The sequence below is a fragment of the Silurus meridionalis genome, chromosome 20, assembly GCF_014805685.1.
Source record: "Silurus meridionalis isolate SWU-2019-XX chromosome 20, ASM1480568v1, whole genome shotgun sequence".
NCBI lineage: Eukaryota > Metazoa > Chordata > Actinopteri > Siluriformes > Siluridae > Silurus > Silurus meridionalis.
In genome coordinates, this window is record NC_060903.1 from 2,275,884 (window position 1) to 2,303,542 (window position 27,659).

General features: G+C 41.1%; 2 protein-coding genes across 4 annotated transcripts in view; both read left to right on the plus strand.

The window, feature by feature from the left end:
* The first annotated feature begins 59 nt into the window (after positions 1 to 59).
* LOC124402842 (transferrin receptor protein 1-like) lies at positions 60 to 10,341 on the plus strand. 2 transcript variants are annotated; one of them, XM_046876139.1, is made up of 17 exons: positions 60 to 202; positions 2,528 to 2,736; positions 3,401 to 3,572; positions 3,778 to 4,000; positions 5,066 to 5,188; positions 5,272 to 5,367; positions 5,531 to 5,670; positions 5,755 to 5,924; positions 6,000 to 6,119; positions 6,965 to 7,050; positions 7,162 to 7,225; positions 7,327 to 7,391; positions 7,474 to 7,544; positions 7,989 to 8,073; positions 8,169 to 8,396; positions 9,238 to 9,390; positions 9,480 to 10,341. In XM_046876139.1, exons 2-17 carry the CDS (start codon positions 2,556 to 2,558, stop codon positions 9,723 to 9,725), a joined length of 2,223 nt encoding a protein of 740 aa, XP_046732095.1. In that variant the 5' UTR covers positions 60 to 202; positions 2,528 to 2,555; the 3' UTR covers positions 9,726 to 10,341. The 2 variants fall into 2 exon arrangements, with proteins under 2 accessions (XP_046732095.1, XP_046732096.1); XM_046876140.1 differs by lacking the exon at positions 9,480 to 10,341 and having other exon boundaries at positions 9,214 to 9,370.
* Positions 10,342 to 11,200: 859 nt separating this feature from the next.
* Positions 11,201 to 27,659, plus strand: part of tnk2b (tyrosine kinase, non-receptor, 2b) — a 44,265-nt gene continuing 27,806 nt past the window's right edge. Inside the window, exons 1-2 of one of the 2 annotated variants that reach the window (XM_046876810.1) lie at positions 11,201 to 11,403; positions 19,714 to 19,870. Coding sequence is in view for 1 of the 2 variants with exons in the window: in XM_046876808.1 (XP_046732764.1) it covers positions 27,415 to 27,471 (57 nt within the window). In the remaining variant the exon portion in view is untranslated. Of the gene's footprint in view, positions 11,404 to 19,713; positions 19,871 to 27,064; positions 27,472 to 27,659 lie in introns of those variants that run through there. The other variant, XM_046876808.1, reaches the window with a different exon arrangement.

Here is a 27,659-nt window from a genome sequence, read left to right on the forward strand (position 1 = left end):
TTCATATGTGCATTTACTGTACATACTAATTCCCATTAGGAAGGGGATTAATTACAAATGTAAAGGTTTGGACCCTGAGCCACAGTGACTTTTATGGCTGTTTTGCCAAACTCCAGGAAGCAGGATGTGACCCTCATCCCCCAGAACACTCACATGACTGCTGATATTTTGCAGAACTCTCTTTCTCAGGACGATTTTTCAGGTAATAAGCATTAAATGATTAGCTCAAGGTGAACTGTAGGGAAGTTTTAGGGGGATAATGGAGGGATGAGATGGATGACAGTGAGGAGGAACGTGTGTGTGTGTTTTCTGTTTACTTTTATCCGACTTTGCTGGTCACGTGACCTTGTCTCTGGTTCTTTACGCTTATTTATATATAGATAATGAATGAAACGGAGGTTGTATAAATATATACTTATTATTAACCTGCTGTCCTTTTCATTGTGCTTTCGGGTCTCGCATGCTTCCTGATCTCATAGATCTCACGGTTCTTCTATTTCATGTCCAAAATCCGGACATACATTAATACACTACACATTAAACTACACTACACAGTGTAGTGCACTTTCCTAGTGACGTAGTACGCAAGTTTCTCAAAAGCAGCCGTTCATTGAAAGAGACGCTGCATTGACCTTGATTTCATTCACTGCTCAATCAAACTGCAAACAAAAACATATATACACCAGGCACTTTAATAATCTGCTTCATAGAAGTATATTATTATAAAAATATCATATGAACTGACAATATTTACTGTATTTACAACCCCAATTAAACAAGTTGAGACACTGAGTAAAATGTAAACAAAAACAAAATTAAATTCTTTGCAAATCTCATAAATGTCTATTCTCTTCACAACAAAACACAGAAAAATACATGTCAAATGTTTAAAGTGACAATATATTTCATAAAAAATAAATATAATAATAAATAATATAAATAATAATAATTTTGAATTTGATGGCTGCAACACGTCTCACAAAGGTTGGGACAGGACTAATGTTTACCGCTGTGTCGTCTTCTATCCATGTACATCTGGGAACTGAGGACACCAGTTGCTGAAGTTTTGGGAGAGGAATGTACAGACAGACAGACAGACAGATCTTTGTTGTCATTGCATAGTACAGGTTCACAGCAATGAAATGCAGTTTAACATCTACCACAAATGCAAATAGTAGCAATTTTGCAAATCGACATATGCAGATAAATATGTCAGTGGTTATGTGTATGTATGTATGTATGTATAATACACTATTTATAGCCAATCATCCTTCTGACCTGTTGTCAGTTAACCTCATTAGTTGCAAAATGTTTCTCCAACTGATTCATTTCATATCAATATTTACTTTTTCCAGACTTTTGTTGCCCCGTCGCAACCTTTTTTTTGGAGATGTTTTGCAGCCGTTAAAATTCAAATTTACTTTATTACTTCCTTCAAATTGTACATTTACTCAGTGTAAACATTTGATATGGTTACTGTGTCCCAACTTAAAAACAGTTCCACAGGTGTCCTACAAGTTCTCCAGGTTCCTATTTATCCAGTTTACTGTGTACACTTTACTAATAAACAATGTGTGTGTGTGTGTGTGTATATATATATATATATATATATATATATATATATATATATATATATATATATATATATATATATATGAACTTTCTGCTTAGTAGAGCCAAAGAAACCTGTGTATTTGGTGGTAGACGCACACACAAAACACACACTCTCTGACACACACACACACACACACACACACACACACACACACATATATATATATATATATATATATATATATATATATGTGTGTGTGTGTGTGTGTGTGTGTAAGAAGAGAGAGTGTGAGAGTGTGTTTTGTGTGTGCGTCTACCAAATAGACTCTCTCACACACACACACACACACACACACACACACACACACACACACACACACACACACACATATATATATATATATATATATATGTGTGTGTGTGTGTGTGTGTGTGTGTGAGAGTGTGTTTTGTGTGCGTCTACCAAATACACAGGTTTCTTTGGCTCTACTAAGCAGAAAGTTCATACTGCATATTAAACAGAGATTACACATTATTTAAGATCTTTTTGAGGCTGGACGGATCGTGGCATTGGCTTTGCCATCAGTCTTTTTGTATCTTGATGGTTGGAAATTGGTTGTATTATTGATTGTCAAATCAAATTTATTAATATAAACATTTAAAATCATTTTAGTTGGAAGGATGCTGAGATTTAAAAGTAAATTGAAAGTAAAAATGAACATGCAGATAATGATAATACTAATAAAAAAGCAGACAGACTCAAATATAAATATATTGGTCTAAATCCTAAAGAAGGGAAGATGGTAAATTTTTTCTTTTAATGTGGAATTACATTGAAAAAACAACAACAAAACAATGAGAAATAGATTCTACAACATTTTAAATACAAAAAGATCCTGATCCACACTATGTATTACATAAAATGCAGAAAGATTGAACTTGTATATACAGTAAGTTTAACATGTGTCCATAGTTCATCAGGAACTTCCCATCAAACCCTCATGGAGGATAACAGCAGTCAACTGGAACTGATAATGTCTGATATGGATGTGGAAACTGAGGGGAACAGAGGTGAAGAAAGTGTCACTGATCACTTCCATCATTCCATCATCAGACCAAGCCAGCACCGTCTCAGGAACGTCTGTGTCATGATTACTGCTTCTCTTTTTATATTTGGCTTTGGTACGTAACTTTATCTGATGTTGTTTGGTCAAAATAGTTGTTTTGTCTGGTTGTTCTCTCCTGTTTATGCTTTAAACGGCCTACGTTGGATGGTGTTTTCAAAAGAAGACAGGCAAAGAAACTCTTGCAATACAGAGAAAGTCCAGCAGAGGAGGAAAAAAACATGCTAAATCACCGACACAATTATTAACGTAATTTTTTGGCAAAAATCTAATTTACATAATGTTTACATAACTCCGATGGCCTTAGGGGAAAGTTTAAGTAAAATAAAAATGATCACAAGCTCCCCATAGTGTGGCATTGCTACATGTGCCAACTTTCCTCACATCCTGGGAGTGTGTATGATCTATGCTAAAAAGTTTTTACTTGTTGAAGTCAAGTAAAGTTTTTTTCTATAGCGTTTTTTACAACAGACATTGTCTCAAAGCAACTTTACAGAATAGTTAAGGTGAACAATGTGTATTTATCCCTGATGAGCAGCCATGGCAACTGTGGCAAGGAAAAACTCCCTTAAATGTTATGTGGAAGAAACCGTGAGAGGAACCGGAAATAAAAAAATATATATTTTGTTCCTGGGCTTGATAAACAAATGTCTCAGTTTCCTGGTGGACAAATGGCTCGTCTCAGGATGTAAGTGTTTGTTGTTCTTGACTTTATCTTCCAGGATCCTTGATTGGCTACGTTGCTCATACAATGAGAGACGGAGACCATCCAAGCTGCACAGAGTCTACTTCCTCTGAAGACAGGGTTCAGACAGAACCAATCTTAGACTGGCACAGCATTGTATCCTTGTTAAAAAATCAACTAAACACAAGCAGCATTGAAAACAGTCTTAGGTATGTTTATACATAATTATCTAATAAATAACCCAAACTCCACTGCCAATATCTGGATTTCATTTATTGAACATAGTCTAGACTGTCTAGGGCTAGACGTCCCTGAAAAGGGCTAGTGTTGCTAAACCAGACACAACTAATCTACAGTTATGGCATTGTCTAGGTCTTTGAATAAAGTCTCTTTCTCTTTCTGCTTCTCAATCAGTGAATTCTCCAGTGCCAGTCATCAGGCAGGATCTTCAGGAGACGATGTGCTCGGCGAGAAAGTGTGGAAAAAGTTCATGGATTATGGTATGAAGCCTTGGACCGATTCGCACATTGTTAGGCTTCATGTCCGTCCTACAAACAGCACCAATACAGTGATGTTCCGCAATAAAACGTTTCCTGAACCCGGCTTTTTGGCCTACAGTCCAACTGGAAGAGCACAGGTTTGTGTTTTATATTCAGCCTGAATATGCCGTATCTCACAAAAGTGAGTACACCCCTCACATTCCAGCACCCAATTTAGTATCTTTTCAAGGGACTATAGAAATGAAACTTGGATATAATTTAGAGTGGTCAATGTGCAGATTGTACAGCAGTACAGATTTACTGTCCTCTGAAAATAACATACAGACATTACTGTCTAAATAACTGGTAACAAAAGTGAGTACACCCTCAGTAATAACAGCTGCAAAGTGACATGTCCTGTTCATCATGTTTATGTTTTTGTCTGCTTGACAGAACCATACAAATGTGTGTATCTTGTATTAGAGCAGTTAAAATTTGGTGCTTTGAGTCCAATTCTCTCATACTGACCACTGGATGTTCAACATGGCAACTCATGGCAAAGAACTCTGAGGATTTGAGAAGAAGAATTGTTACTCATGAAATCCAACATGTACTGTAATCAATGATATTTACTCACCGCTCATTATGTTATAATTTCGTAATATTTTGCCCGGTGAGTGTATCTGTATATTGCAAATGCAACAGTACCCAAAATAATACACAGGGTATATACAAAAAAATATACCAATATATAAAGATAAAATAGTATTTTTATCTAAATCTACAATTATACACAATTACATATTCAAAATATTCAGAATGGATTTATGGCCAAAAGTATTGGAACGCCCGACTTTTCCAGCCATATGTGGTTCTCCATGAAGCGGTGCTGTACATGGGTTGGAAGTGTGTGGAAGATCTTAAGTGGCCTGCTATCGTGCTCAAACTCTATTGAACACCTTTTGGGATGAATGTGAACTCTGACTGCACCCCAGGCTTTCTCACCTTCTCACCTACATCACTACCTGACTTTACTAACACCTTTGTGGCTGAATGAGAAAAAGAGAATCTCGAGGAACATATTCCCAGAAGAGTGGAGGTTATTTTAACAGTAAATAGTGAATAAATGTGGAATCGGCTGTTCAGAGAGCACATACCAATCTCAAACTTTTATCCATATGTGTACTTTCTTACAGTATGTATGCTTTTTTTTTTTTACACAGGGTGCAGTTCTATATGCACATTACGGACAAACTGAGGACTTTAAGTCCCTACAAGACTTAAATATAAGCTCAGATGGAAAGATCGTCTTGATCAGAGCTGGAAAAATAAGTTTTGCGGAAAAGGTTGGCACATTTCAGTTGTATACATATTTATAATTTATTTCTGTATTATTTTCTGTAGAAATCTTTTAACTTTTGTTAAACAGGTTGCTAATGCTGCCAGTGTGAACGCAAGTGCAGTGCTGATCTATCCAGATCCTGCTGAATATTCCTTTGATGAAGAAACCAATCTATTTGGTCATGTATGCATACACACACACACACACACACACACACACACACACACACACACACACTTGCTGCACCACCATTATACCTTCATGCTTTATTCTGCATTTTTTTTCTTATTCTTTACAAAAAGAGAGGTTCTTTGTTTCTTCAGATTGACATCTTTATTTTGCACAGGTTCATCTCGGCTCTGGTGATCCGTTCAGTCCAGGTTTCCCGTCTTTCAATCACACCCAGTATCCTCCAGCTAAATCCTCAGGCCTGCCTAGCATACCTGCTCAGACCATCAGTGCCAGTACAGCTGCAGCGATTATGAGGTAAAATTTGCAATTCTGAGAAGTTCCACAGGAACACCGTTCAGTTCTTGTGTGTGTTCACCGTGTCTAGATGATGATTTTCAGGAAAATGGGAGGTCATGATCCACCCCATGAATGGGCTGGCGGCGGTCTGAGAGATGTAACATACAAACTTGGTGGAGACGATGACGTTGTCTCAGTGGAGGTCAACGACAATCTCAGACTTACGAAGATCTTTAACATGTTTGGGGTCATCAAGGGTTTCGTAGATCCAGGTACACAATCAGTTTTGACTCCAGATTTAAATCTCCCATGTCTTCATTGAACTCATCTCTTTCTTCTGGTTTTAGATCGTTTTGTGGTGGTTGGAGCTCAGAGAGACGCCTGGGGGCCTGGATTCGCTAAGTCAACAGTTGGCACGAGCTTGCTGCTTGAGCTAGCCCGAGTTATCACTGAAATGATGAACAAAAGTGAGTCAGAAGTTACAATTATCTGATACAACACCCTAGCAACCCGATATCAACACCCTAGCAACCAGATATCAACACCCTAGCAACCACTTAGCAACACCCTAGCAACCACATAGCAACACCATACCAACCACCTGGGATTTTATATCACTGACAAAACAATCACAATGCAATAACAAACTAACCGCTTTGTAAACTGTAGCAACCACACAGAAACACCCTAGCAACCATATAGCAACACCCTAGCGACCACCTGGGATTTAATACCACTGACATATAAACCACAAAATAATACCAAACTAATGGCTTTGAAAGACAATAGGTCCCTGCAAGACTATAGCAACACTCTAGCAACCAGATTTTAACACCCTAGCAACCACATAGCAACACCCTAGCAACCACCTGGGATTCGATATCACTGACAAAACAATCACAGAGCAATAACAAACTAACCGCTTTCAATACTGTAGCAACCATACAGAAACACCCTAGCAATTACATAGCAACACCCTAGCAACCACCTGGGATTCGATATTACTGACAAAACAATCACGGAGCAATAACAAACTAACCGCTTTGAATACTGTAGCAACCACGTAGCAACACCCTAGCAACCACTTGGGATTCGATATCACTGACCCATCAACCACAGAGCAATAACAAACTAATCACTTTGAATACTGTAGTAACCTTCTAGCAACACCCCAACAATCACCCAACAACACCATAGCAACCACATAGCAACACCCTAGCAGGCTCTGTCAAGCCGACATCACGTTCATCCATGTAAGTTATTTCGGTTTGAAAAACTTTTTACCTCACGTACACCTGTTATTTTTAACAAGATGGATTCAAACCCAGGAGGAGCATCGTGTTTGCGAGCTGGACTGCTGGAGAATACGGAGCTGTGGGCGCCACCGAGTGGCTGGAGGTTGGAACAGGAGTGTCTGTGTAGTGTTTGTGTGTGTTTAGTTAAATGTTCAACTCATTGTGACTCTTCAACTGATCATCTTTTCTTTTTTTTTCCTTTTTACATCAACAGGGCTATTTGTCTTCTTTGAATATGAAAGCCTTCTCCTATATTAGTCTGGATGGAGTTGTCACAGGTGTACTTACATTTGGAAAATGAAAAAGAAACAAACTTAAACTCTGTAAGACCTTTTTCCACTTATTCATATTATTGTATTATTGTTATTTATAATGACAGGTTCTGTTTTCCGAGCAAGTGCAAGCCCTCTGATGTATGACTTGATCGAAAGTGCGTTGAAAGAGGTGAGCTTTTCCCGGCAAGACTTTTAATGATAATAATTGATTATACAGAGAGGATGGAATTAATACCTGGTTTATGTTGAAGGTGTCTTCCCCAAGTGACCCTGGCAAGAGTTTGTATTCGCAAGTGGCTGGAAAGAACTGGGAGGCGTCTGTGTATGTATTTCAATTGGTACTGTAGCTCAGTGGTTAATGCATTGGACTCTGGATCGGAAGGTCACAGGTCAAATCCCAGCATCACCAAGCTGCCAAGGGTCCCTGAGCGAGGCCCTCAAGCAAAGCCCTTAAGTCGCAACTGCTCAGTTGTAAGGCCCTCTGGTTGAGCCGTAAATGTAAATAAAACAACACACTTTCTGAAATTTGTCATAGTCAGGGTTGAGGTGGATCCAGAGGCTTTCTCAGAAATACTGGGTCTGAGAAAAAGTATATATCCTCGATTGGACACTTGATGGGATGGGATGGAATACACACTTGTGTACTGATAGAGGCAATTTAAAAACGTTTTTGGCTGGTGTGAGGAAACCGAAGAACCCTGGTTGTGCATAGAGACACAAACCTGAGGTCAGGATTGAGGATTTGAATTGTAATTTATTTCGACAGAATGGAGCCGATGAGGATGGAGGACCCCGCCTATCCATTTCAGACCTTTTCTGGTATTCCATCAGTGTCCTTCCAGTTTACTGCGGTACGAACCACAGCTATTAGGGTCATCATTATTATTATTATTGCCACACTGTTGTACTTTTGTATAATTTTGCAGTTCTCTTCCTTCCTTTTTAGAATAAACAATACCCATTTTTTGGCACCATGCTGGACACCAGAGAGAATCTGGAAGCTCAGATGTCTACAGGAATGCTTGTGTTGGTCAAGGCAGCAGGCGAGATGGCAGGGGTGATGGTTCTTCGTCTGGTGCATGACCACCTGCTCAGTCTGAACGTGGAGAAATACAAGAACGTCATGCGCATACACGTAGGCAAAATCAACAAGGAAGTGATGCGTCTGGAAAAGGTAATGCCTTTTTACGGATTTATGGAAAATCTAAACATCACAGATTATTCACAAATGTTTTGTTCTGTTCAAACAAACGATTTCTTTCATTCAATTGGATCCGAAACTAAAAAAAACACAAACCTCAATGTGGTTTCTAAATTATTCATGGTCAGCGAATTTGCTCGTGAAATAAAAGTGTCATATCAGATGAGTTTAAATCCAAGGGGTCAACAGCGCAAAGTAATGGAGAGTGTGTTAAAGAGGTGAGAGCCACAGGCAGGAGAAGAAGAGGAAGGCTAAGATGAAGGACATGGGAAGACATGCAGGTCGGTGGTTTGAAAGCGTTAGATGTTAAGGATTTGAGCGAGTTTGACAAATTGTGACGTCTAGACGTCTGGGTCAGAGCATCTCCAAAACTGCAGCTCTTGTGGGATGTTCCTGGTCTGCAGTGTTCAGAATCTATCAAAAGTGCTCCAAGGAAGGAACAGTGGTGAACCAGCGACAGGTCGTGGGGGACGAGGCTCGTTGTTGCACGTGAGGAGCGAAGGCTGGTCCGTGTCGTTCCGATCTGACAGATGTTTGTACATTGGTCAAGTTGGACCTATGAAATGAATCGATTCATGTGACAACAGCAGCCAGAAATGTGTCTTTTGATTAAATTTGAGACATCACGATTATTATAATACAATATAATATTTGTGTGTGTGTGTGTGTGTGTGTGTGTGTGTGTGTGTGGGTGTGTGTGTGGTTGTGTGTGCGGGTGTTAAACTCACTGGATCATGAATATTCATCATTCCATTAAGTGAGAATTGTCAGTAAAATGTCCTTCGTTCAGGTATACGTTTGCTGAAATTTTCAGTTCAGCCACCTCACAGAGCACGTGCAGACCCAGTGGTTGACGTCAGCTTTGGGTTCCTACATTCGAGCTTCTAATCGACTCATCACCAGCATACAAAACAGCGACCTTGATGACCTTGAGCAATGTCGCATCATCAATGACCAGATCATGGGGGTAAATCAAAACCGGTCCTGATCCTATCTTTGCCTGGTATGTAGACAAAAAAACAAACCATGATGTGTGTTTTCTCTGTGTGTCTGCAGGTGGAGAGGAATCTTCTGTCTCCCTACGTGTCTCCCCGAGACACTCCGTTCAGACACATTCTGCTTGGCTCTGGATCACACACTCTGGGAGCTGTGTTCACACACCTGGCCTCCATACACAACGGTACCGCAAGCATAGACGCAGTTTTACTGAATAATCAGATCGCTGCGGCTGCATGGATGATCCAGAGCTGCGCCGGGGCGCTCGCAGGGAACGTGTGGGACGCGGAAAACGACCTTGATTAAAAAATAATAAATGAATTGCACTATTGCAACCAAAGGCATTATAAAAAGTGCCTCTGATCAGGCACTTTCTTATCACTAAAAACTGTTACAAAGTGTGTACCATATCGTTGACGGCACACAGGTTGGCACTGTTTGAAGAATTATCTGCTTTACTGTTCCCTGTGAAAACTTCAGAACTACTGTCAGACCTTTTGTTATAAAAAATTTATGAGTCCTTTCTGACCAATCAGAAAAGAGGAATTTAAAAAAGCTTGTATATGATGATGATCTGAATATCATCCAGTGTGTCTGGGATTACATGAAGAGACAGAAGGATTTGAGGCAGCCTGCATATACAGAAGATCTGTGGTTAGTTGTCCAAAATGTTTGGAACAACCTACCTGGTGTTCCTTCAAAAACTGTGAAATTGTACTTCGAGGAAGAGGCAATCACCGAATACTGATTTGGATTTCTCTACTTTTCATTTACTTTTCTTTTTGTTGATTGATAAAAATAAAGTATTAACACTTCTATTTTTGAAAGCAGCCTTACTTTAGAGCATTTCTTCACCATAAATGCTTAAAGCTTTTGCATAGATTTGTATATATATGTATATGAATAAAGCTGATTATCTCTTCATCGTGTTAGTGGGTGGATATATTTATTAGGCAGAAAGTTAACATTTTGTCCTCAAAGTTGACATGTTAGAAGCAGGAAAAATGGGCAAATTGGCCAAATTGAGACGTCTAGACGTCTGGGTCAGAGCATCTCCAAAACTGCAGCTCTTGTGGGATGTTCCTGGTCTGCAGTGGTCAGTATCTATCAAAAGTGCTCCAAGAAAGGAACAGTGGTGAACTGGTGACAGGGCAGTGGTTCCGATCCAACAGACGAGCTCCTGTAGCTCAAACTGCTGAAGAAGTTCATGCTATTAATGTTCGATGGGTCAGAACTGTTTTGGCAACAAAAGGGGGATTATCACAATATTAGGCAGGTGGTCATGTCAATGTGTAATTCTCTGTGCCAGCCACAAAGGGGCGCTACAAAGCAGCAGCAATTTATATTTCACTTACACTTGTATAGAAATAAATAAAAAAGGTATTTAAAAAAAATTCTCCCCATGAAAATGTAATTACAATTAATGAAAAGGTAAAAAAGAAAGAAAGAAAGAAATGATTGTGCGGAAGAAATAAGGATGTCAAAATAACAGGGTATGTCGCGTCCCCTTTAAAAGTAGAGTCGTCACGGGTTGCCAGATTGTCGTTTTCACCCACTACCAAAGATGTTTAATCTGGACCTGCAATTAAAATACACAACATACTTTATATTTTATTTAGCCTTTAAAATAATGTATCACAAATGCAAGGATTATTTGACATTTGGAAATAAGATTCGTTGTATCATGTAAGTTGTATGACTTGTAACAAAACACAGAAATTTGGGATTACGGAAATCTGGCAACCCAGTTGCCAATGGAAGCGTATGGTCCGGGAGAAAAGGTATAGAGCGCGCAGGGATTGGAGCAATGCGGCGGGTGAAGGGAGATTAATGCGCGTAATCTCCGAGGAAATAATGTAACACCGCGTTTTATCGCGAGGAAAAAGTTACAACAAGTTATAAACTTCATTTGAACTGAAATAAGCACAAAGGAGAAAACTTGGAGAAGTTGTACCGCGGAGCGCCGCCGCGGATGAACTGACAGGTAGGACTCAGTAGTGGTGCGTCTGAACTGTTTGTTTGTTCTGTTGAATTATAATCACGTTTTATTTACCAAAACTACACTCAAAGCGAAGATTTTTTTGTTGGTAATAAGTAAATAAAACAAATGTCTTGAACCAGTTCCGTCCTGTCAATTCAGCCCCGTGCGCTGTCGCGGCTCGGTTTCAATCCGCGTCCTCTGGTACTAAGTAGTACACTAGAATAGCACGTGGAGTATATAGATTAAGGGGCCAATGAGGAAGGTCTTGGATTGGGTAGCGGCCATGGGCTCACCTGTGCAAACGAAGGCAAATGGCGCGAAATTTCAGCCAGGTATGATGATTATGATGTTTTCATTATTGTAAATATAACAAATACGTCTTTTGCATTGCACAGGACGCACTAATGAAAGAAACTTGTTCGAGACAATGGATGTGTCCCAAACGCATGCAAGTGCACAATTGGGGCCCTTGAGAAAGGCCCTCAATCCTCAGGGGCGCTGTATAATGGCCAACCCTGCACTCTGACTCTCAAGTAAAAAAAGAAATCACCTTTTTTTCTTATTTGTCACGTGTATTTTATTTAGATTACTAAATCTGGCGAGTAGAATGAATGCGAAAGTGGGATCATGTTGTGTACGTGACCAGGTGTGCACGTGGTAAAAAGAGCAGACGTTATAACCCACGTGGTCGGAATAGCACCAGTTGTACACAGACTTTTGGCACAATGACTTATGAAGGTCGGTGCTCCCTGCGACTTTGCGTGCAGCCTTGTGCTGCCACCTGTTGGTGAAACTAGTCTCGAAACCTTTTCATACCACCTTTCTCTCTCTCTCTCTCTCTCTCTCTCTCTCTCTCTCTATTGTTGCTCCAAAATATGTAAACAATTAGTTGGAAAAAAAAATAATAATAAAGAATAAATTGATATTCGTAGAACTTTCCATTTCTGAACTTTGAATCTGGCTTGAGATGTTGCTCTTTGGTTATCCATCGAATGTAACAGCTTTTATAATGTGAGTTGTGATTCCTACTATGGAACCAAACGTAGACCCCTGGAGACCCTTTATACCAAATCAGATTTGGATGCATTCAGAACCTTCTAAATATCCTGTGATTGTATTTCCAGGTTGTTCCATATTCAGGAGGTTTGAGGGTCTTGTTCAGCTAAACTCTGTAACTCGAGGCTACTTTTGGCATCGTGCCCTTAATCGTAGCAGTAAATTCATCAGGCGGTGTAATTTGCTTGCCTAATACTAGGGATAAAAAAAACCCAAAACATCTCATCATTTCCAGTCTGCGCTTGTGTTCTGACCGTACAGCATGACTCACGTCTGGCCTGCAGGTAGGGCTGAATAGCGTGTGAGATTAAATGTACCCGAAACACGGAGTCGACGTGAGCTTTCATGCCCTCTCGCAGACGTTTCTGGCGAGTTAACGCCGTGTTGGGACGAGGCCTCGGCTGCCGTGTCTCTGCGCGTCGCAGGAGGAGCCGTTGTCGAGCAACCGATGCCTCGAGGCTCCGTATCTCAACCGAGGCGCGATAAGAAGCCCGACGTGTAGCGACACGTCTCACAGAAGAGGCCGCAACACACTGACCCTCTGATCGTCACGCAATTCCACATGGGTGTTGCTCAAAAGCTGTGGTTCCCTCTGGAAGTCCGAAAGCACGATGGCGATTCGGACGTTTGCGTACGAGCGTCACGTGAATATACACTATAAACGACCATGCTGTATTAATTGTCTTCTAAAACTGAAGGCATTTATGTCAAACTGGGACATTTTATTTTACAGGTATATAAATGGATGCTAGCGTGGCGGTACTACACGCAGTAGTTAGCGGTGCCTTTCCCAGGGTTCCTACGCATTTTGGAGAGGTGTGGAATTTGATTCGAGCGATTCCCAGGTTTATTAACAATTATTTAAAAAAACGTGATTATGTTTACGTATTAATTTAAGGCGCATTTAGAAAAATGTGCGATCAAGTTGCGATTAATCGCGAGTTAACTCGTGACGATCACGCGATTGATCGCGCTTAAATATGTCTAAAATGTAAAGTTAAGGATTTGTAAAAGAACGTTTTTATAAAACAAAGGCTACACTGAAAACGTTTAAAAAGGTCGTTACCGCCTTTAAACGTTTTCCAAACAGTTTCGGAAGGTAAAAACAGAGAGAACGACGTGTTTTTAAACGAAGACGTATTCGTGTAGTGTGAACTGAATCCGCACAGCTGTGGTCGGTTGTTACTTTGTGACGCAGCAGTTGCCATGACGGTACAGCGCCCCCTACAGTATGACTGAACACATGCAAAACAACAGAAATCCGAGATTGTAACGTAAAGCGTTATTTCAGATTTTAAATATGGTCTTTATTATTGAATATTGAAATGAGAATTGTTTAGGAACCCTGTATTACAGAGTTTTTGCAGATTCTTTAACTCATGAGTCGACTAGTGAGAATTGCTTCAACGTCCTGAAACTGAGAATCCAGAACTGAGAAAAAGTCAGGTACTGATGTAGGTGAGGTGAGGAGGCCTGGGGTGCATCCAGAAGGTGTTCCACAGGGTTGAGGTCAGAGCTCTAAAGCAGGAGATCTTCCTCACATTTCCAACCCATGTGCAGCATATGTTTGTTCACAGGAGCATTGTCATGGTGTAACAGATTTGGGTCTCGTAGTTCACATGATAGAAAAATGCTATGTACCACATCCAAAGACATTCTGTACGATTCTGTGCCTCAAATTTTATGGTAACCGTTTGGAGAAGGACCACAAATGTCAGGTGTCGCAATATTTTAGCCCACGCAGTGTTTAACAGTCTCTCACATTTTGGTGTGATGAATGATGACTGTCGTAGCCTTGGGCCAAATTTATAACGGGCTCAAACCCGACCCGGGTCTCAGCGGCCAGTGGAGAACGTTTAGTCCATTTCAGTGCATGAGCTCGTATTGCTCGCCAATGCGCTCGTCATTTCTATAAGATGAGCAGTGATGAGAATATAAAAATATTGAATGTTTGTATAAGAAGGGATCGCTTCAGGGAATCTCCGGTTGATTGTAGGCGGTGATGTCATCGTCGAGCGATTCAGCAAACTCGAGATGTTTACCTATGGCGGGTCCTCTATAGAGAAGAAAAACACTTGGATAGAGATTATCCACGTTACAGCGTAGGCATAGATTAAAATAAAATAAAACCTTTAATTGAATTTTGGGGCACATGACGATATAATAATAATATTGTGAGACATTTGGTCATAGTATTTTTTTTTTCCCCTAATAAATTTTAATTCTATATGTTTTCAGTAATATTATTTTTTTATTTTTATTTTTTTTAAACAATTGACTGAAAGCAGCTTTTTAAATGCCAAAATATTTGTATATAATAATTTTTCTTTTTTACTTTTGTTAGGAAGGAAAGGCAAATGAAAGATTTAAAAAATTAATTAAATTTCTCCTGATTTTTCCTGTTAATTGTTTTTGTTAGTTTGTTTGTACAATGCACATTTTTTGTTGGGGGGAAAAAAAAGCGTGATTTTTTTTTTTTATGTATTAAACATTAATCGTTAAATTTTTTTAAATTTATACATTTTTTTAATGCAACACATGCAGTTTTGTTTTGCTCCCATTATACAAACACTTTCATTATATTAATTATGCATCGCAAAAAATCAATCGAAAAAGATCAATTTATGATTTAAAAAAAAAAAAGAAAAAGGGATTTAAATAGATTTTTGGGCCACATGACGATATATCATCATACATTCAGTCGTTTTTTATTTTTTTTTTTCTTCGAAACTGTGGCAATTACGATATGCTTTCAATAAAAGGTTTTTAAAAAAAATATTAATAATTGACTAAAAGCAACTTTTTTAAATGCTAAAAGTCAAATATAAGACCAAATATAATCTTTTTTTTTTAAAAAACCTTTCAGTGTTACGAAGGAAAAGTAAATGTAAAGCTGTAAAAATAATTCTGAATTAAAATCCGAATAATTTTTCCTGTAATTTATTTATTTATTTATTTGTACAATGTAAAGATTTTTTTTTAAATCAAAAATAAGTTTGTGTTCGATATTAATAATAAAACTTTTTTTAATACGACACTCGCAGTTTTGTATTAATTCTAATTATTTAAACACTATCGTTATACTAATTATGCATCTAAAAAAACCTTAAAAGGATCATGATACGATATTTTTGTTATATCGGCGAACCCTTAAATGCATTCATTGCTAAAGATTTCGGTTTTGGCATTAGCTTAGAAGAAAGGAACGATAATAAACACAGTAGTGGGTAACAAGGTTTTATTACAATTATCACAAACTCAATTAAATACTCCTGTAAAAGTCCAAACCTGTGTAATAACAAGTTTTTCAGTTGTTTTTATAGATACATAAACATTGATTATATGGAAAAAAGTATTGGGACACCAGGTTTTTCCAGCTACATGTGGTTCTTCTCTGAAACTGTCTTTCCCTTCACTTGATCTAGGAGACCCAAACCCTTCTGAAAATGACTGCACTCCAGGCCTCCTTACCTACATCACCTTTGTAACTGAATGGAGCACAAATCTCCACAAAATCCAGTGGAACATCTCCCCAGAGGAGTGGAGGTTATTATGATAGGAATTGAGGACTAAAAGTTCAAAAAGCACAAATTGTATTTTAAAATAGCAACAAATAATTGTTTTTTTTCTCCAGAAATCTTGTTTTTGATTAATGCAGTGTTTGTTTTTTTATGTATTTATTATTTTTTTTTTACATAGGCTAATTCTGACAAAGTTAGCATCAGGTACGGTGATGTCATCCTCGGCGATGAAAGGCGTCAGTGTACACTGACTACACATGACTCAGCAGCCATTCTTCATGCCATCTGAGTAATGTTTGGATACTAATCCCTGAAAAGCTGAGCATTCTCCCTCCCTCTCCTGTAGAACTCGGTTCAGATGAACAATAGAGAGGCACATGTGTGATCTGCTGCCTTTTGTTCATCGTGCAACAGGACGTGACTGGGCTCACAATTATCTTTATTGCCAACTATCATGGGTTTCACGTCTGAGGAATTTGTCATGGTGTGCTATAAAAATACTAAAACACTAGTACAATAAAATAAGAGATAAAGAGGATTGTTCAGGGGATCTACATGGGGAATCCCACTTCATCTAGAATTTTGACATTGGACTTCTTTGAACATTTGGAGGAGTTGGTGTTGGATTTATGATGATCTCAGATCTTGAGCTATTTTAGGAGTTGCTCAGTAGCTCCTGGTTCAGCTGGCTGTATGAGACTGTAGAAAGCACACATTACTCATAATCCCACGCTCCGGTGCTCATGGGCATCGTTCCTGAAATCTCATGGTTTGTTCAGATGCAGCTTTGCAAACCGAAACCGTGCTGCCATGCTCTTTTTAGAGAGAAGAATCTTTCAGAACCCTCGGGGGTTCGTCTCCTGTTCCGTTGTCGTTATGAGACTTCTCAGCTGTTCTTCAAGTATCCTTTTACTTCCGGGCGCCGGAAACGATTTCGTATCTCTGTGTATGTGGGTGTTTTTTTCTTCTTCTTCTTCTTCTCGGGTTTAAAATGCAGCTGGACTCGTGACACTGGAAGGTGACTTCTGGCCTTTTTCTTCACGACCATCCGTTTCAGATTTTGTTTCATTAAATTTTTTTTTCAAAGACTGACCTTGCTTTCGTTCAGTCTACATTATAAGCTGGAGTTTAAGGATCTTCTGACTTTCTCCGGTGTCTCCCCTAAGGCTGAGTAATCGTATATTGTGTGGTTTTTTTTTTTTTTTTTTTTTTTAGCCCCGCCCACTCCCCCTACTTTCTTGGGGAAAAGCAGCAAGATCTAATGAGGACTTTAAAAAAAAATGGATTGTTCATTTTAATTGTGCAAATTATGTTCATATATTTAGATTTTATAGTCAAGAGTAGAGACTTCCATTGAGGTGTAATATGAGACATACTGGTCACGTTGGCTTCATGGTTATTGGCATCATGTTTACCTTTATGCCATTTGGCAGACACCCATGTCCAGAGTTACATCTATCTTATTTATACACCTGAGCAGCTATAGGGTTTAAGGGCCTTGCTCAGGGGCCCAGGTGGGGCCGGTTTGCGTGACTGGGATTTGGTAGTGAAGGACGATGACAAGTGGGAGTCGTTAGGAGGAATCGATTTACATTTTAAAGCCACGATGTTCAGAACATCACACAAACATATAGAAGAAACTGTATAAAACATTTTAGATCAATAAACCTTTAAAATCAAATAGCTGCATAAAGGCCAGGAATTTCAGTCCACATCTCGGCAAATCAAATGAAATCGCTAAACTTTTATAAACTAAATATACTTAAATACTTAAGCATATTTACAGCTTTAACATACTAGGCTGTATGTTGTAGGTCTATATAACCAAAATGGCACGATCCGTGTTTCATATCGCCTCCACGAAGATTCGCTTGCGAGATCGGTTCAGGCTCCTCCTATCGAAGCATCGAATCGTCGACTTTTCAGGGTCACTCCTAATTTAGTCAAAGTGTTGAAATAACCTACAATTTAGGACACATTGGAAGAAAATCTGGATGGCGTGGATATTTTTTGGGATTTTATCTCTTATTGGCTCCTTGACTGAATGTCCAGTAAATAGCTTGAGGTTCTGCCTTCAGCTCCTCCAGACATCATTACAAAACACTTGTTTTTTTGGGCCTGGAAGTCGGTCATCTGTCATCCGCTCTCACAGTCGAAGCGTTCAGCCCGTGCCTTCGGAGGAAACGCAGCGCTTATACACGACGAGACAAAAGTGCTCTTTGTGTAGTGGACGGCCGAAAGGGGGCGGAGTCTCTAGGGTTTTTTTTCCACTCCAGGTGGGCGTAAAGTGGAGGAGTGAATCGGGCCGGCGCCAGAGAAATTCCCAAACGTCCTGATGATTGGCGGCTCATTAGAGACCCCGCCCACAAAGCGGTCTCGAGTGGGAGCTCTTCCAAAGCTGTTAACGTTACGTAGTACAGGCATAAAACATTTTTGTTTGTTACATTTGGAAAAAAATTCACCTGAGAATAAGTTTGGTAGGTACTTTTTGAACTCCCCATTCCACCTGTAGTCTCCATTTGCTCTTATAATAAGCTCCACTCTTCTGGGAAGATGTTTGCCTAGATTTGTGTGAGATCTCATTCAGCTACAAGGCATATCTTCATGCAGCTGTTCACGTGAAGAAGAAATTCAGACTTTGTGCTTTCGCTAACGTGTTCCTGCTCGTGTTCTACAGGAAGAGCTCCTGATATGTAAATTCCCAGCCTTTCCGAATTTGCTTATTTGATGATGTCAGACTTCGTGGCTACACTGCGTCTATTCATCCATCCTCCTCCATTTCTCTGGAAGTATAAAGCTGACCAGTGTTTCTTTAACTCACAGTTTTCCTGTAATTTATAAAACCTCCTCCGTCTTCTGCAGAAGAACAATAGCGTATTTACTGAAGCGGCCGAATTACGCTCGTCTTAGCGTACAGGTTCAACACAGCGGTTGAGAGATTGAGATTATTCAGCAGGAACACATTCGAACCAGAACACCCCCATGCACACACACACACACACACACACACACACACACACACACACACACACACACTTCTGTTTGAATGACACCATATGACATCACGTCCTAACAACAATACTGACGTTTACAGTCCTCGACTTGAAAAGACTTAATCATGAATTCACGAGTAGATCTTCACACACTTGTATTACACAATTCCAATTCTCGTTCGTCGCCCTTCGAGTACATTTCTGATCCAACTTTTTTTTGTTTGCATCTGTTGATGTCCACAAAACTCCTTAAAAGGCAGATTTACAGAACACAAACCACAAAATAAGCAAAAAAAAACAAATCGGCAAAACAAAAAGCCTCTATACACAAAACCAGCTCCATGAAGACTTGCTTTACATCGGTTACAGTGGAAGATCTTGAGTGACCTCTAGAGACGTGACTCCCCAGGTCTACTCACCTTCTCACTTCTGATCAGTACCTGCCTTTACTGAAGCGTAGAATGTATATAGAATGACGAAGAATATGTATGCGTCTTGAAATGTACGTTTATATATACAACCTATTATTTATCACACTTTGTTTTTTTTTTTTATAATTATTATTAATCTTGAAAGCATACACAACAATGCCAGGGGTATAAAAAAGGAACTAAAGTTAGCGCAGTGTCACTGATTTGCTTTGCACATGCATGAAAACACTAAAGAATCCAATTGTTATTGATACATCCGGACATTTACACTTAATAGTGTGTGTGTGTGTGTGTGTATGTGTGTGTTAATAGGCTGTTGCTGTGATGGCAGCCCTCACAGATCCAAACTCTTCTCCATGAGTTTTGAACCATGGTCTGGACTCACGTTGAACCCAGGCTCGCTTGAACCAGCTCGCATGCTCACACACACTGTGCCCAGTGAGTGGCGTGATCAGGAGCTACACAGCTGGTAAGAACACACTGTTTGTGTTACAATCGTGTGTGTGTGTGTGTCTGTGTGTCTGTAACCTCTGTTGTGGTGTTGTAGCATAAATGAATCCCAGTGTGGTACAATTTTAGTTCAGGATACCCATACATGTAAAAGTGTGTGTGTGTGTGTGTGTGTGTGTGTGTGTGAACATGCTCCTGTGTTCAGATATGCCTGTAATGCTCGTGTCACATAGTTCTCTCGCTTCGCCTCATCCATCATTAGCAGTAAGCTGTTCGGAGGCCGAAACGCAGAGCAAGAGCGCAGGGTATCTCATTCCCGTTCTGCCTGGAGTGCCGTTATTCGAGCCTCCACACCTCCCTCTCTCTTTCTCTCTCTTCAACGACCGACTGCAGCCTTGATCCGCGCTTCCGCACCCTCGCAGCCTTTCGCACGGCTCCTCTTTCCTCCGCGATGAAAACTTCACTCGTCAGACTGCCAGGTAGGCGTTGGGGTGGGGCAGGCACGCGGGGGGTAATTGAGCGTGGTGCACGGGGGCAGTTGTGTATCCGCACAATACAGCCAACAGGAAACAACACGCACGAGACAAGATTTCAGTGGAAATGCTTCAAAAGGTGGCCTGCACTGTGGTCTTTATTAAAGCTGAGGTAGGCTGAAGTGTGTGTGTGTGTGTGTGTGTGTGTGTGTGTGTGTGTGTGTGTGTGTGTGTGTGTGTGTGTGTGTGCGCGCGCACGCGCGCTCACCAGAGGAAGTGGTGTAAGCGAGATCCAACAGGTGTGCGCATCATGAAAACATGCCGAGGACGGAAATGATCCGACTGTTTCAGCACTCTGGCTATAATTAGAGCTGAGAGTTTAAAAACGGCCTGATTGCTGCCTCAGAGGTTTTTATCAGTACAGGAAAACGTTGAGACACACCAGGATGATGTGTGTGTGTGTGTGTGTAATCCGTGTGGAATGTTGTGTAATTAAACATAATGAAGTGTTCTGTATTTTATAAATTTTTTCTCTCCAAAGAGAAGTGTCACAGTGTAGACTTGGGGTCTGACAACCACAAGATGTTCACATGACCGTCTGTGCTTCCGTTTATTACTTTTTTTTGTTACACAGCTGTGTGACAGGAATAAAACACATCTCGGGGGGAAAAAAAAAAATCTGCCCTAAAAATATCAGTGTCAGAATAAACGTGTGATTTGCATCTGCACAGGAAAATTCCTGAACACCTTGTGTCTTTGAGTGGACATCATATGACCACGTGTGCAGTGCCCTCACCCTCACCCTCACCCTCACCCTAACCCTAACCCTAGATACGCTGAGGCTTCATGTCACGTCCTAAACGCTGTGGGAGCCTTTATACAGAGTTCAGTGCCACTGAGGGGGAAGAGCGACTATTTTTACTTGTGTGTGTCAAAAATAGCAGTAAGTGCTGCTGTAAATGCTGTGAGGGTGGAGGGACGAGACGGACAGCTCTGTCTTCTGTGCAGAGACAGAAGGAAGAGCAGCTCGGTCATTCTAACCCTAATGTCCCTGTCTCTCCCTCTGTCTACCCTCCTGTTTCTCATTTTTTTCACCTGTCCCTTTGCCTGTCTCTCCTCCTATCTCTCCTCCTGACTCTCTCCAACTGTCTCCCTTCCCCTCCTGATTCTCGTCTCACCCTGTCTCTCCTCCTGTTTCTCGTCTTTTCACCTGTCCCTCCGGCTTTTCTTTCCTTCTGTCTCTCCTACTGACTCTCTCGAACAGTCTTGTTTCTTGTCTCTACGCCAGTGCCCCCTTCTGTTTCTCGCCCCTCCGCCTGTGTCTCCCTTCTGTTTCTCATCTCTCCTCCTGCCTCTCTGCATGTCCTTTTACCTGTCTTTTCTCCTGACTCTCCGTCTCTCTGCCTGTCCCTCCTCCTGTCTCTCCTCCTGACTCTCTTCCTCTGTCTCTCCAACTGTCTCCTCCTTTTTCTTGTCTCTCCACCTGTCCCTCCACCTGTCTTTTCTTCTGTCTCTCCTCCTGTCTCTGTCCCACTCTGTCTGTCTCACTGTTTCCTGCTCTTTTCTTTTTTTCTTGGTTCCTTTCTTGTTTTTTGTTTCTTGCTTCTTGCTCTTTTCCCCATTAATTCTTTTTTCTTACTTGTGTGTGTGTGTGTGTGTGTGTGTGTGTGTGTGTGTTTTGCTCTCTCTCATCGCCTCACTTTTTACACTGCGATCACTTTACTCTCTCTGAGTTCACCTCCTGGGTCTGTGTCAGTAATGCTGCTGCCACCCTCCATGTGTTTCCACTGCTGGAGCATCTCCAATCCCTTATAATCCTAGAGCGTTTCCAATATCTTTCAATCCCTGAGTGTATCCAATCCCTTTCAATTCCCGGAACGTATCCAATCCATTTCAATCCCTGAGCGTATCCAATCAGGGCAAGTTGGTACTTTAGTGGTTAATGCTCTGGGTTATTGATCGGAAGGTCGGGGGTTTAAGCCCCATTATTGCGACGCAGGAGCAGGGCACACACTGCTACATCACACTGCTACATCAGCGCTATAACCTGACTGACCCTTTGGAAAGACACACACTGGTCTATAGAAGGTCCCACTGTAGATGCATGTCAGAGCACAAACCAAGACATGAAGTTTTGTACATGTGATTATTTTTTTGTTGTTGTTCGATTTTTTTGCTTCTTGAGGAAGCAAAGAAAAAAGTACAACACATCATGAAGGAATTTGTCCTTTAAGTAACCGCCCCCCCACCCCACCCCCTTGATCTCCTGGTCACTACATTTTCTTATCAGAAGTGCTTTTATTTCACTGTCCCCTGAAGAGGAAGTGTGGTGCAGGTTGACGAGGTCACACCAGCGTGATGCAACTGCTCGCACAGAGCGTCTCTGTTCTGACGAGTCCACACCCACGCACCTACATGTACACTCATTAACCCACGTGTGTGTGTGGTATGGCCGCCCACGCAGTCAAAAATCTGCTTCACTGCTTTTTTCAGTCGATAGCGTTATACAATGGCTGAACAAACTAAAGTCAAGTCAGACGAGTACCGAGGTTTCATTAGAGCCAAAAATTACCAGCGAGTAAATGAGAACTACATAGACAAAAGTTTACACCTGACAAGATTGATATGTTCTTTCTTTTAACATCCCATTCCACATCTAGTGTCCATTTCCTGTTATAATAACCTCTAATCTTTTGAGAAGAAGTTCCACTAGATTTTCTGGAGATTTTGCGTGAGATTCATTCAGCCACAAAGGGTGTTAGTAAAGTCAGGTACTGATGTAGGTGAGGTGAGAAGGCCTGTGGTGCAGTGAGCGTTCACATTAAACCCAGTTCATCAGTAGGGTTGAGGTCACAGCTACATAGCAGGATCTTATCCACACACTTCCAACCCATGAAAAGCAGATCTTCATGGAGTTGGTCTTCTGCACAGGGGTATTGTCGTGCTGGAACAGGTTTGGGTCTCCTGGATCAAGTGACACACACACACACACACACACACACACACAATATCCATCCAAAGACGTTCTATGCAGTTGTTCCTCCAGCTTTGTGGCAACCGTTTGAGGAAGAACCACGTGTGACTGAAATAAAATGGTGTTCCAATACTTTTGACTTGAATTGCTCTTAGCTCTTTTTCCTGTAACTCTGTTGCCTCTAGTGGCGATCGTGTGAAATACATTAACCTCATGCCACAGCTGTGCTGATGAAAGTGTGTGTGAAGGTCAGGCATGTGTGATGGAGTTCACACACTTCTTTTTCTTCTTCTTCTAACGGCTTCCCCCATTATTGGTGTCCCAACAGCGGATCATCCGTCTCCACACCCCCCTGTCTTCATCTGCCTCTTTCAAACCCACTACCTGCATGTCTTCCCTCACCACATCCATAAACCTCCTTCTTGGTCTTCCTCTTTTCCTCCTTCCTGGTGGCTCCATCCTAAATATTCTTTTACCGATATACCTCATGTCCCTCCTCTGCACATGTCCAAACCATCTCAATCTCACCTCCCTCACCTTGTCTGTAAAACGTCCTACATGCGCCGTCCCTCTAATAAACTCATTTCTAATCCTCTCCATTGTCGTCACTCCCAAAGAAAACTTCAGTTATCAGTGAGTGCTAAGTAAAGATATAGAAAGGAATAAACAGAGAGAGAGAGAGAGAGAGAGAGAGAGAGAGAGAGAGAGAGAGAGAGAGAGAGAGAGAGAGAGAGAGAGAGAGAGAGAGAGAGGGGAAACGAGAGCTTCTCTGCCTTGTGGTTTGGAACATGCTTTTATTAGGTTTCATATTAATTTGTAATGAAGTGTGGGATTATAAGATGCAGTATGGGACTTTGGGGTTGTGGGATGCAGTGTGGGATTGTGGGATGCAGAGGTAGCGTGAGAGAGAGATGGAGTGAGAGTGTAAGAGAGAGAGACTGAGAGAGAATGAGTGAGTGAGAGAGAAATAGAGTGAGAGCGATGGATTGTAATTCACACCTGGGTCACCTCGTCTCCCCTTTGCACCTCTCGATATATTGTGCACTAGAGGTCGACAGGCTGTCACTCCAAAAATCCATAATGATAGTTTTTCCGGGTTGCATTATACAGTACGAGAGCGACCTCTAGAGGTAAATCATTGACGCCACATGCTGTTTATTTGAAGTGTCTTTTATTTTTATTTTGTATTTTTTTTTTTTTTTTTGGATGGAACGTTTTTTATTTCTTTGGAGTGTTACTTTTTGTTTCAGTTTTAATACATGTCTAATATTTTCCTCAATATTTATTGTTTGTTATAAAATATTTTATTAAGTATTTATTTTTTTTATTTTTATTAAAGTTCAGTACTATTTTACATTTTTTTGTTTGTTACTTTTTCCACTATACATTTGAAAAACTATCAGTGGAATAATTGGTTATCGGCAAATAAGGTCGACCTCTAGTGTGGACTTCAGCTGCAAAATTTAGTTTACAGGAGACGTGTGTGTGTGTGTGTGTGTGTGTGTGTGTGTGTGTGCAGTCAGGTGTCACGTTCAGCTCAACCGTGCCTCCTGAGCCGCAGACTGGCGTCCGTCTACGAGGTCGTATATTACGGCTGGTAAACGTATTCCGCGTTAAACATGAAGTGCACATAGTTCTTTATGAGGATCAGGCCTCAGGCTGTTGAAACGTTTCCCTTACCTGCGCTCTGCTCTCATGTGTGGGGACGTAGAGGAAATTGCATTTATGTTGTATTATATTATATTATTAAGCGTGACCGTAACTGGAAAGCGGCTGATGCTTTGCGTTTATCATTGGGTTCATACGAAACTGCTCGAATTGAGCTTATGGATTTACGTGGGAAGGAATTTCAGATCCTGTGGTGTAAAAGGTGATGGAAACCTGAGCACACTTTGTTGAAGAACTTGAACCTTAGAGATCTTTGTTACCATTAAAACGACAGATTTTCTTGTGATTGGAGGATTTTCAGAACTAAAGACTAAAGAGCAAAATTTTTATTAGTAGTAATGGGCTGTATGTTGTATTTTGTGTGTGTGTAACCCAGTACCCGGAGACTCTCTCCTAACAGTAGGTGGTGATGAGGGGGTGTCTCAGATTTAATGATGTCACTGCTGATGCTTTAACCATCTGCTTCAGGACAGAGTAGGAGGAAGAGAGGACTGGGGTTTGATGGACGGAGAATTTAAAGGGAAAAAATGCAATCCCTGTCACATGATCATAGCACGGATGATTGGTTTTAGTATTTCGGTACCTGTCAATCTTTGCACACGACAGGCTTCTAAAGCTGAAAGGAATGAGGAACATCAGCCTGTGCAGGAAGCTTGGAAGGTAATGGTATTACAACTCGTTACAAACACGGTGTGCAGGGGGGGGGAGCGCCGGCGGTAGCCAGCCGGCGGTATCATGAACTCCACGGGTAGTAAATCCATCATGAAGAAATGTAACACGAGTCGGATAAACGTGCAGAACGTGAAGTTTGTTGTACGCGTCAGAATGTACGTTGTTTTTCAGCATTCAAAGTCCAAAATGAGCCAAAAGACTGTATTTGAAAAATGAGGCCTCGCCACTGCACCTGTGAGAAAGATGATATTGGGGAAGGAGGTGTGGCCTATCGTATCAGCCAAGGAGGCGTGGCTTTTGTCAATCTCCATAAAGGGGGTTTGGTCTCTGTGCCTGCCGATCTCAACAAAGATTTGTCTTCTGGTTTTGTTTTTTTTTGGCGGGGGGGGCTTTGTTTCCATCATAGTGAAGGAGGTGTGGCCTCTCAGTTTCAGTGAAGGAGGTGTGGCCTCTCAGTGTCAGTGAAGGAGGTGTGGCCTCTCAGTTTCAGTGAAGGAGGTGTGGCTTCCCAGTTACAGTGTAGAAGGTGTGGCCTCTCAGATACAGAGGAGGTGTGGCCTCTCAGTTACAGAGGAGGAGGTGTGGCTTTCCAGGTCCAGTGAAGGAGGTGTGGCCTCTCAGTTTCAGTGAAGGAGGTGTGGCCTCTCAGTTTTAGTGAAGGAGGTGTGGCCTCTCAGTTTCAGTAAAGGAGGTGTGGCCTCTCAGTTTTAGTGAAGGAGGTGTGGCCAACCAAAAGTCTGTGGTTTCTTCCTATCAGTGTTTGCAGTAGGCGTGGTCCTCATTATTAGAGCTGGAGGTGTGGCTTTTGCTTGTCAGTCTGAGTGGAGGAGGAGTGGTCTTTGCGCCTCATTCATAACAAAGGAGGCGTGGTCTCTGCTTCCTCTTCAGTTTTCTGGGGAAAGTGATTTAGGTGAATAAATTGACCAATTTGCACTATAACATTATTTTTGTGTCTCTTATAAAAACACATCATCTCTGAGTTATTAATGATTTTCTTTTCAACATTTTGATTTAAAAAATTTTTTTTAAAAGAAGATCGGATAATTTCAAAACAGGGCTGTGACCTCTCTTAAATCGATATTAGAGAGAGAGAGAGAGCGAGAGAGAGAGAGAGATGGAGAGGGTGAAGGAAAACACCTCTCTCTCTCACTCATTTCATCCGTCTATCCAGTTGATCTCCCAGATGGCCCTTGCATTTCTCTCTTTCTCTCTCCATCACTTAATCAATCTCTTCTTCTCACTGTATTAATTCCCCCTCATTACAGACAGCTTCTATCCCCCTCCTTTCCCTCACTCTCATTCTGATTGGTCGACGTGCCCTTTGCTCACTGCCATGTTGTCGGGGGGGGAACCGATCTCCACGAGCACAGCTCTGACTGAAATAACAGAATAAAACAGGAGGAATAGAATAAAGGACATCATGGGTGAAGAGTAAACATGGTAATAACCAGGGATTAGGATTAGGCTTTAGCCGAGCAATCGGTCCAGTGGATTTACGAGAAAAATCATACACACAAAAAAAAAGAGCAGATTACGTTCACGTGCAGATTCAGCCAATGCGGACCTGCTGGAAAAGAAAACACAGCTGCAGGCTTTAGGTGCAGTACGGGAGCACCAAGGCATGCGTCAGCACTTACACACACACACACACACAGGCTCCTGAGGATAAAGCAGGCATTCTCTCCAAGGGATGAACATGAACAGATTCAGTAAATCCTGACACCAGAGGCATGTCTGCGTGAAGGGAAAGCTGTGGAATTCCTGTCTGACCTCACCATGGGGGAGACCGCCGAGTACCGGCGCCTGAGCAGCAGCGAGTGCGACGATGACGAGGTATTTCAGCTTCCACATCCCGTACTGTCGATCGCATCCGAAGCCCAGCTGCAGTATTGACTTTTATTTGATTTTTTTTAAACCTGGCAAGTCAATAGGACATTAATTTACTACCAACGCGGTATAAAATAACATCTCTTGCAGTATGAACCCGAACACTTCAGGGGGATTATGCAAAAAAGTACTTA

What these genes read in the sequence shown, in the direction of transcription:
- LOC124402842 (XM_046876139.1), top strand. Translation starts at nt 2,556, where the DNA reads ATGGAGGATAACAGCAGTCAACTGGAACTGATAATGTCTGATATGGAT. An exon ending in GCGCCACCGAGTGGCTGGAG is followed by an intron (nt 7,051 to 7,161) that starts GTTGGAACAGGA and finishes TTACATCAACAG; the next exon opens with GGCTATTTGTCTTCTTTGAA. An exon ending in TCAATGACCAGATCATGGGG is followed by an intron (nt 9,391 to 9,479) that starts GTAAATCAAAAC and finishes GTGTGTCTGCAG; the next exon opens with GTGGAGAGGAATCTTCTGTC.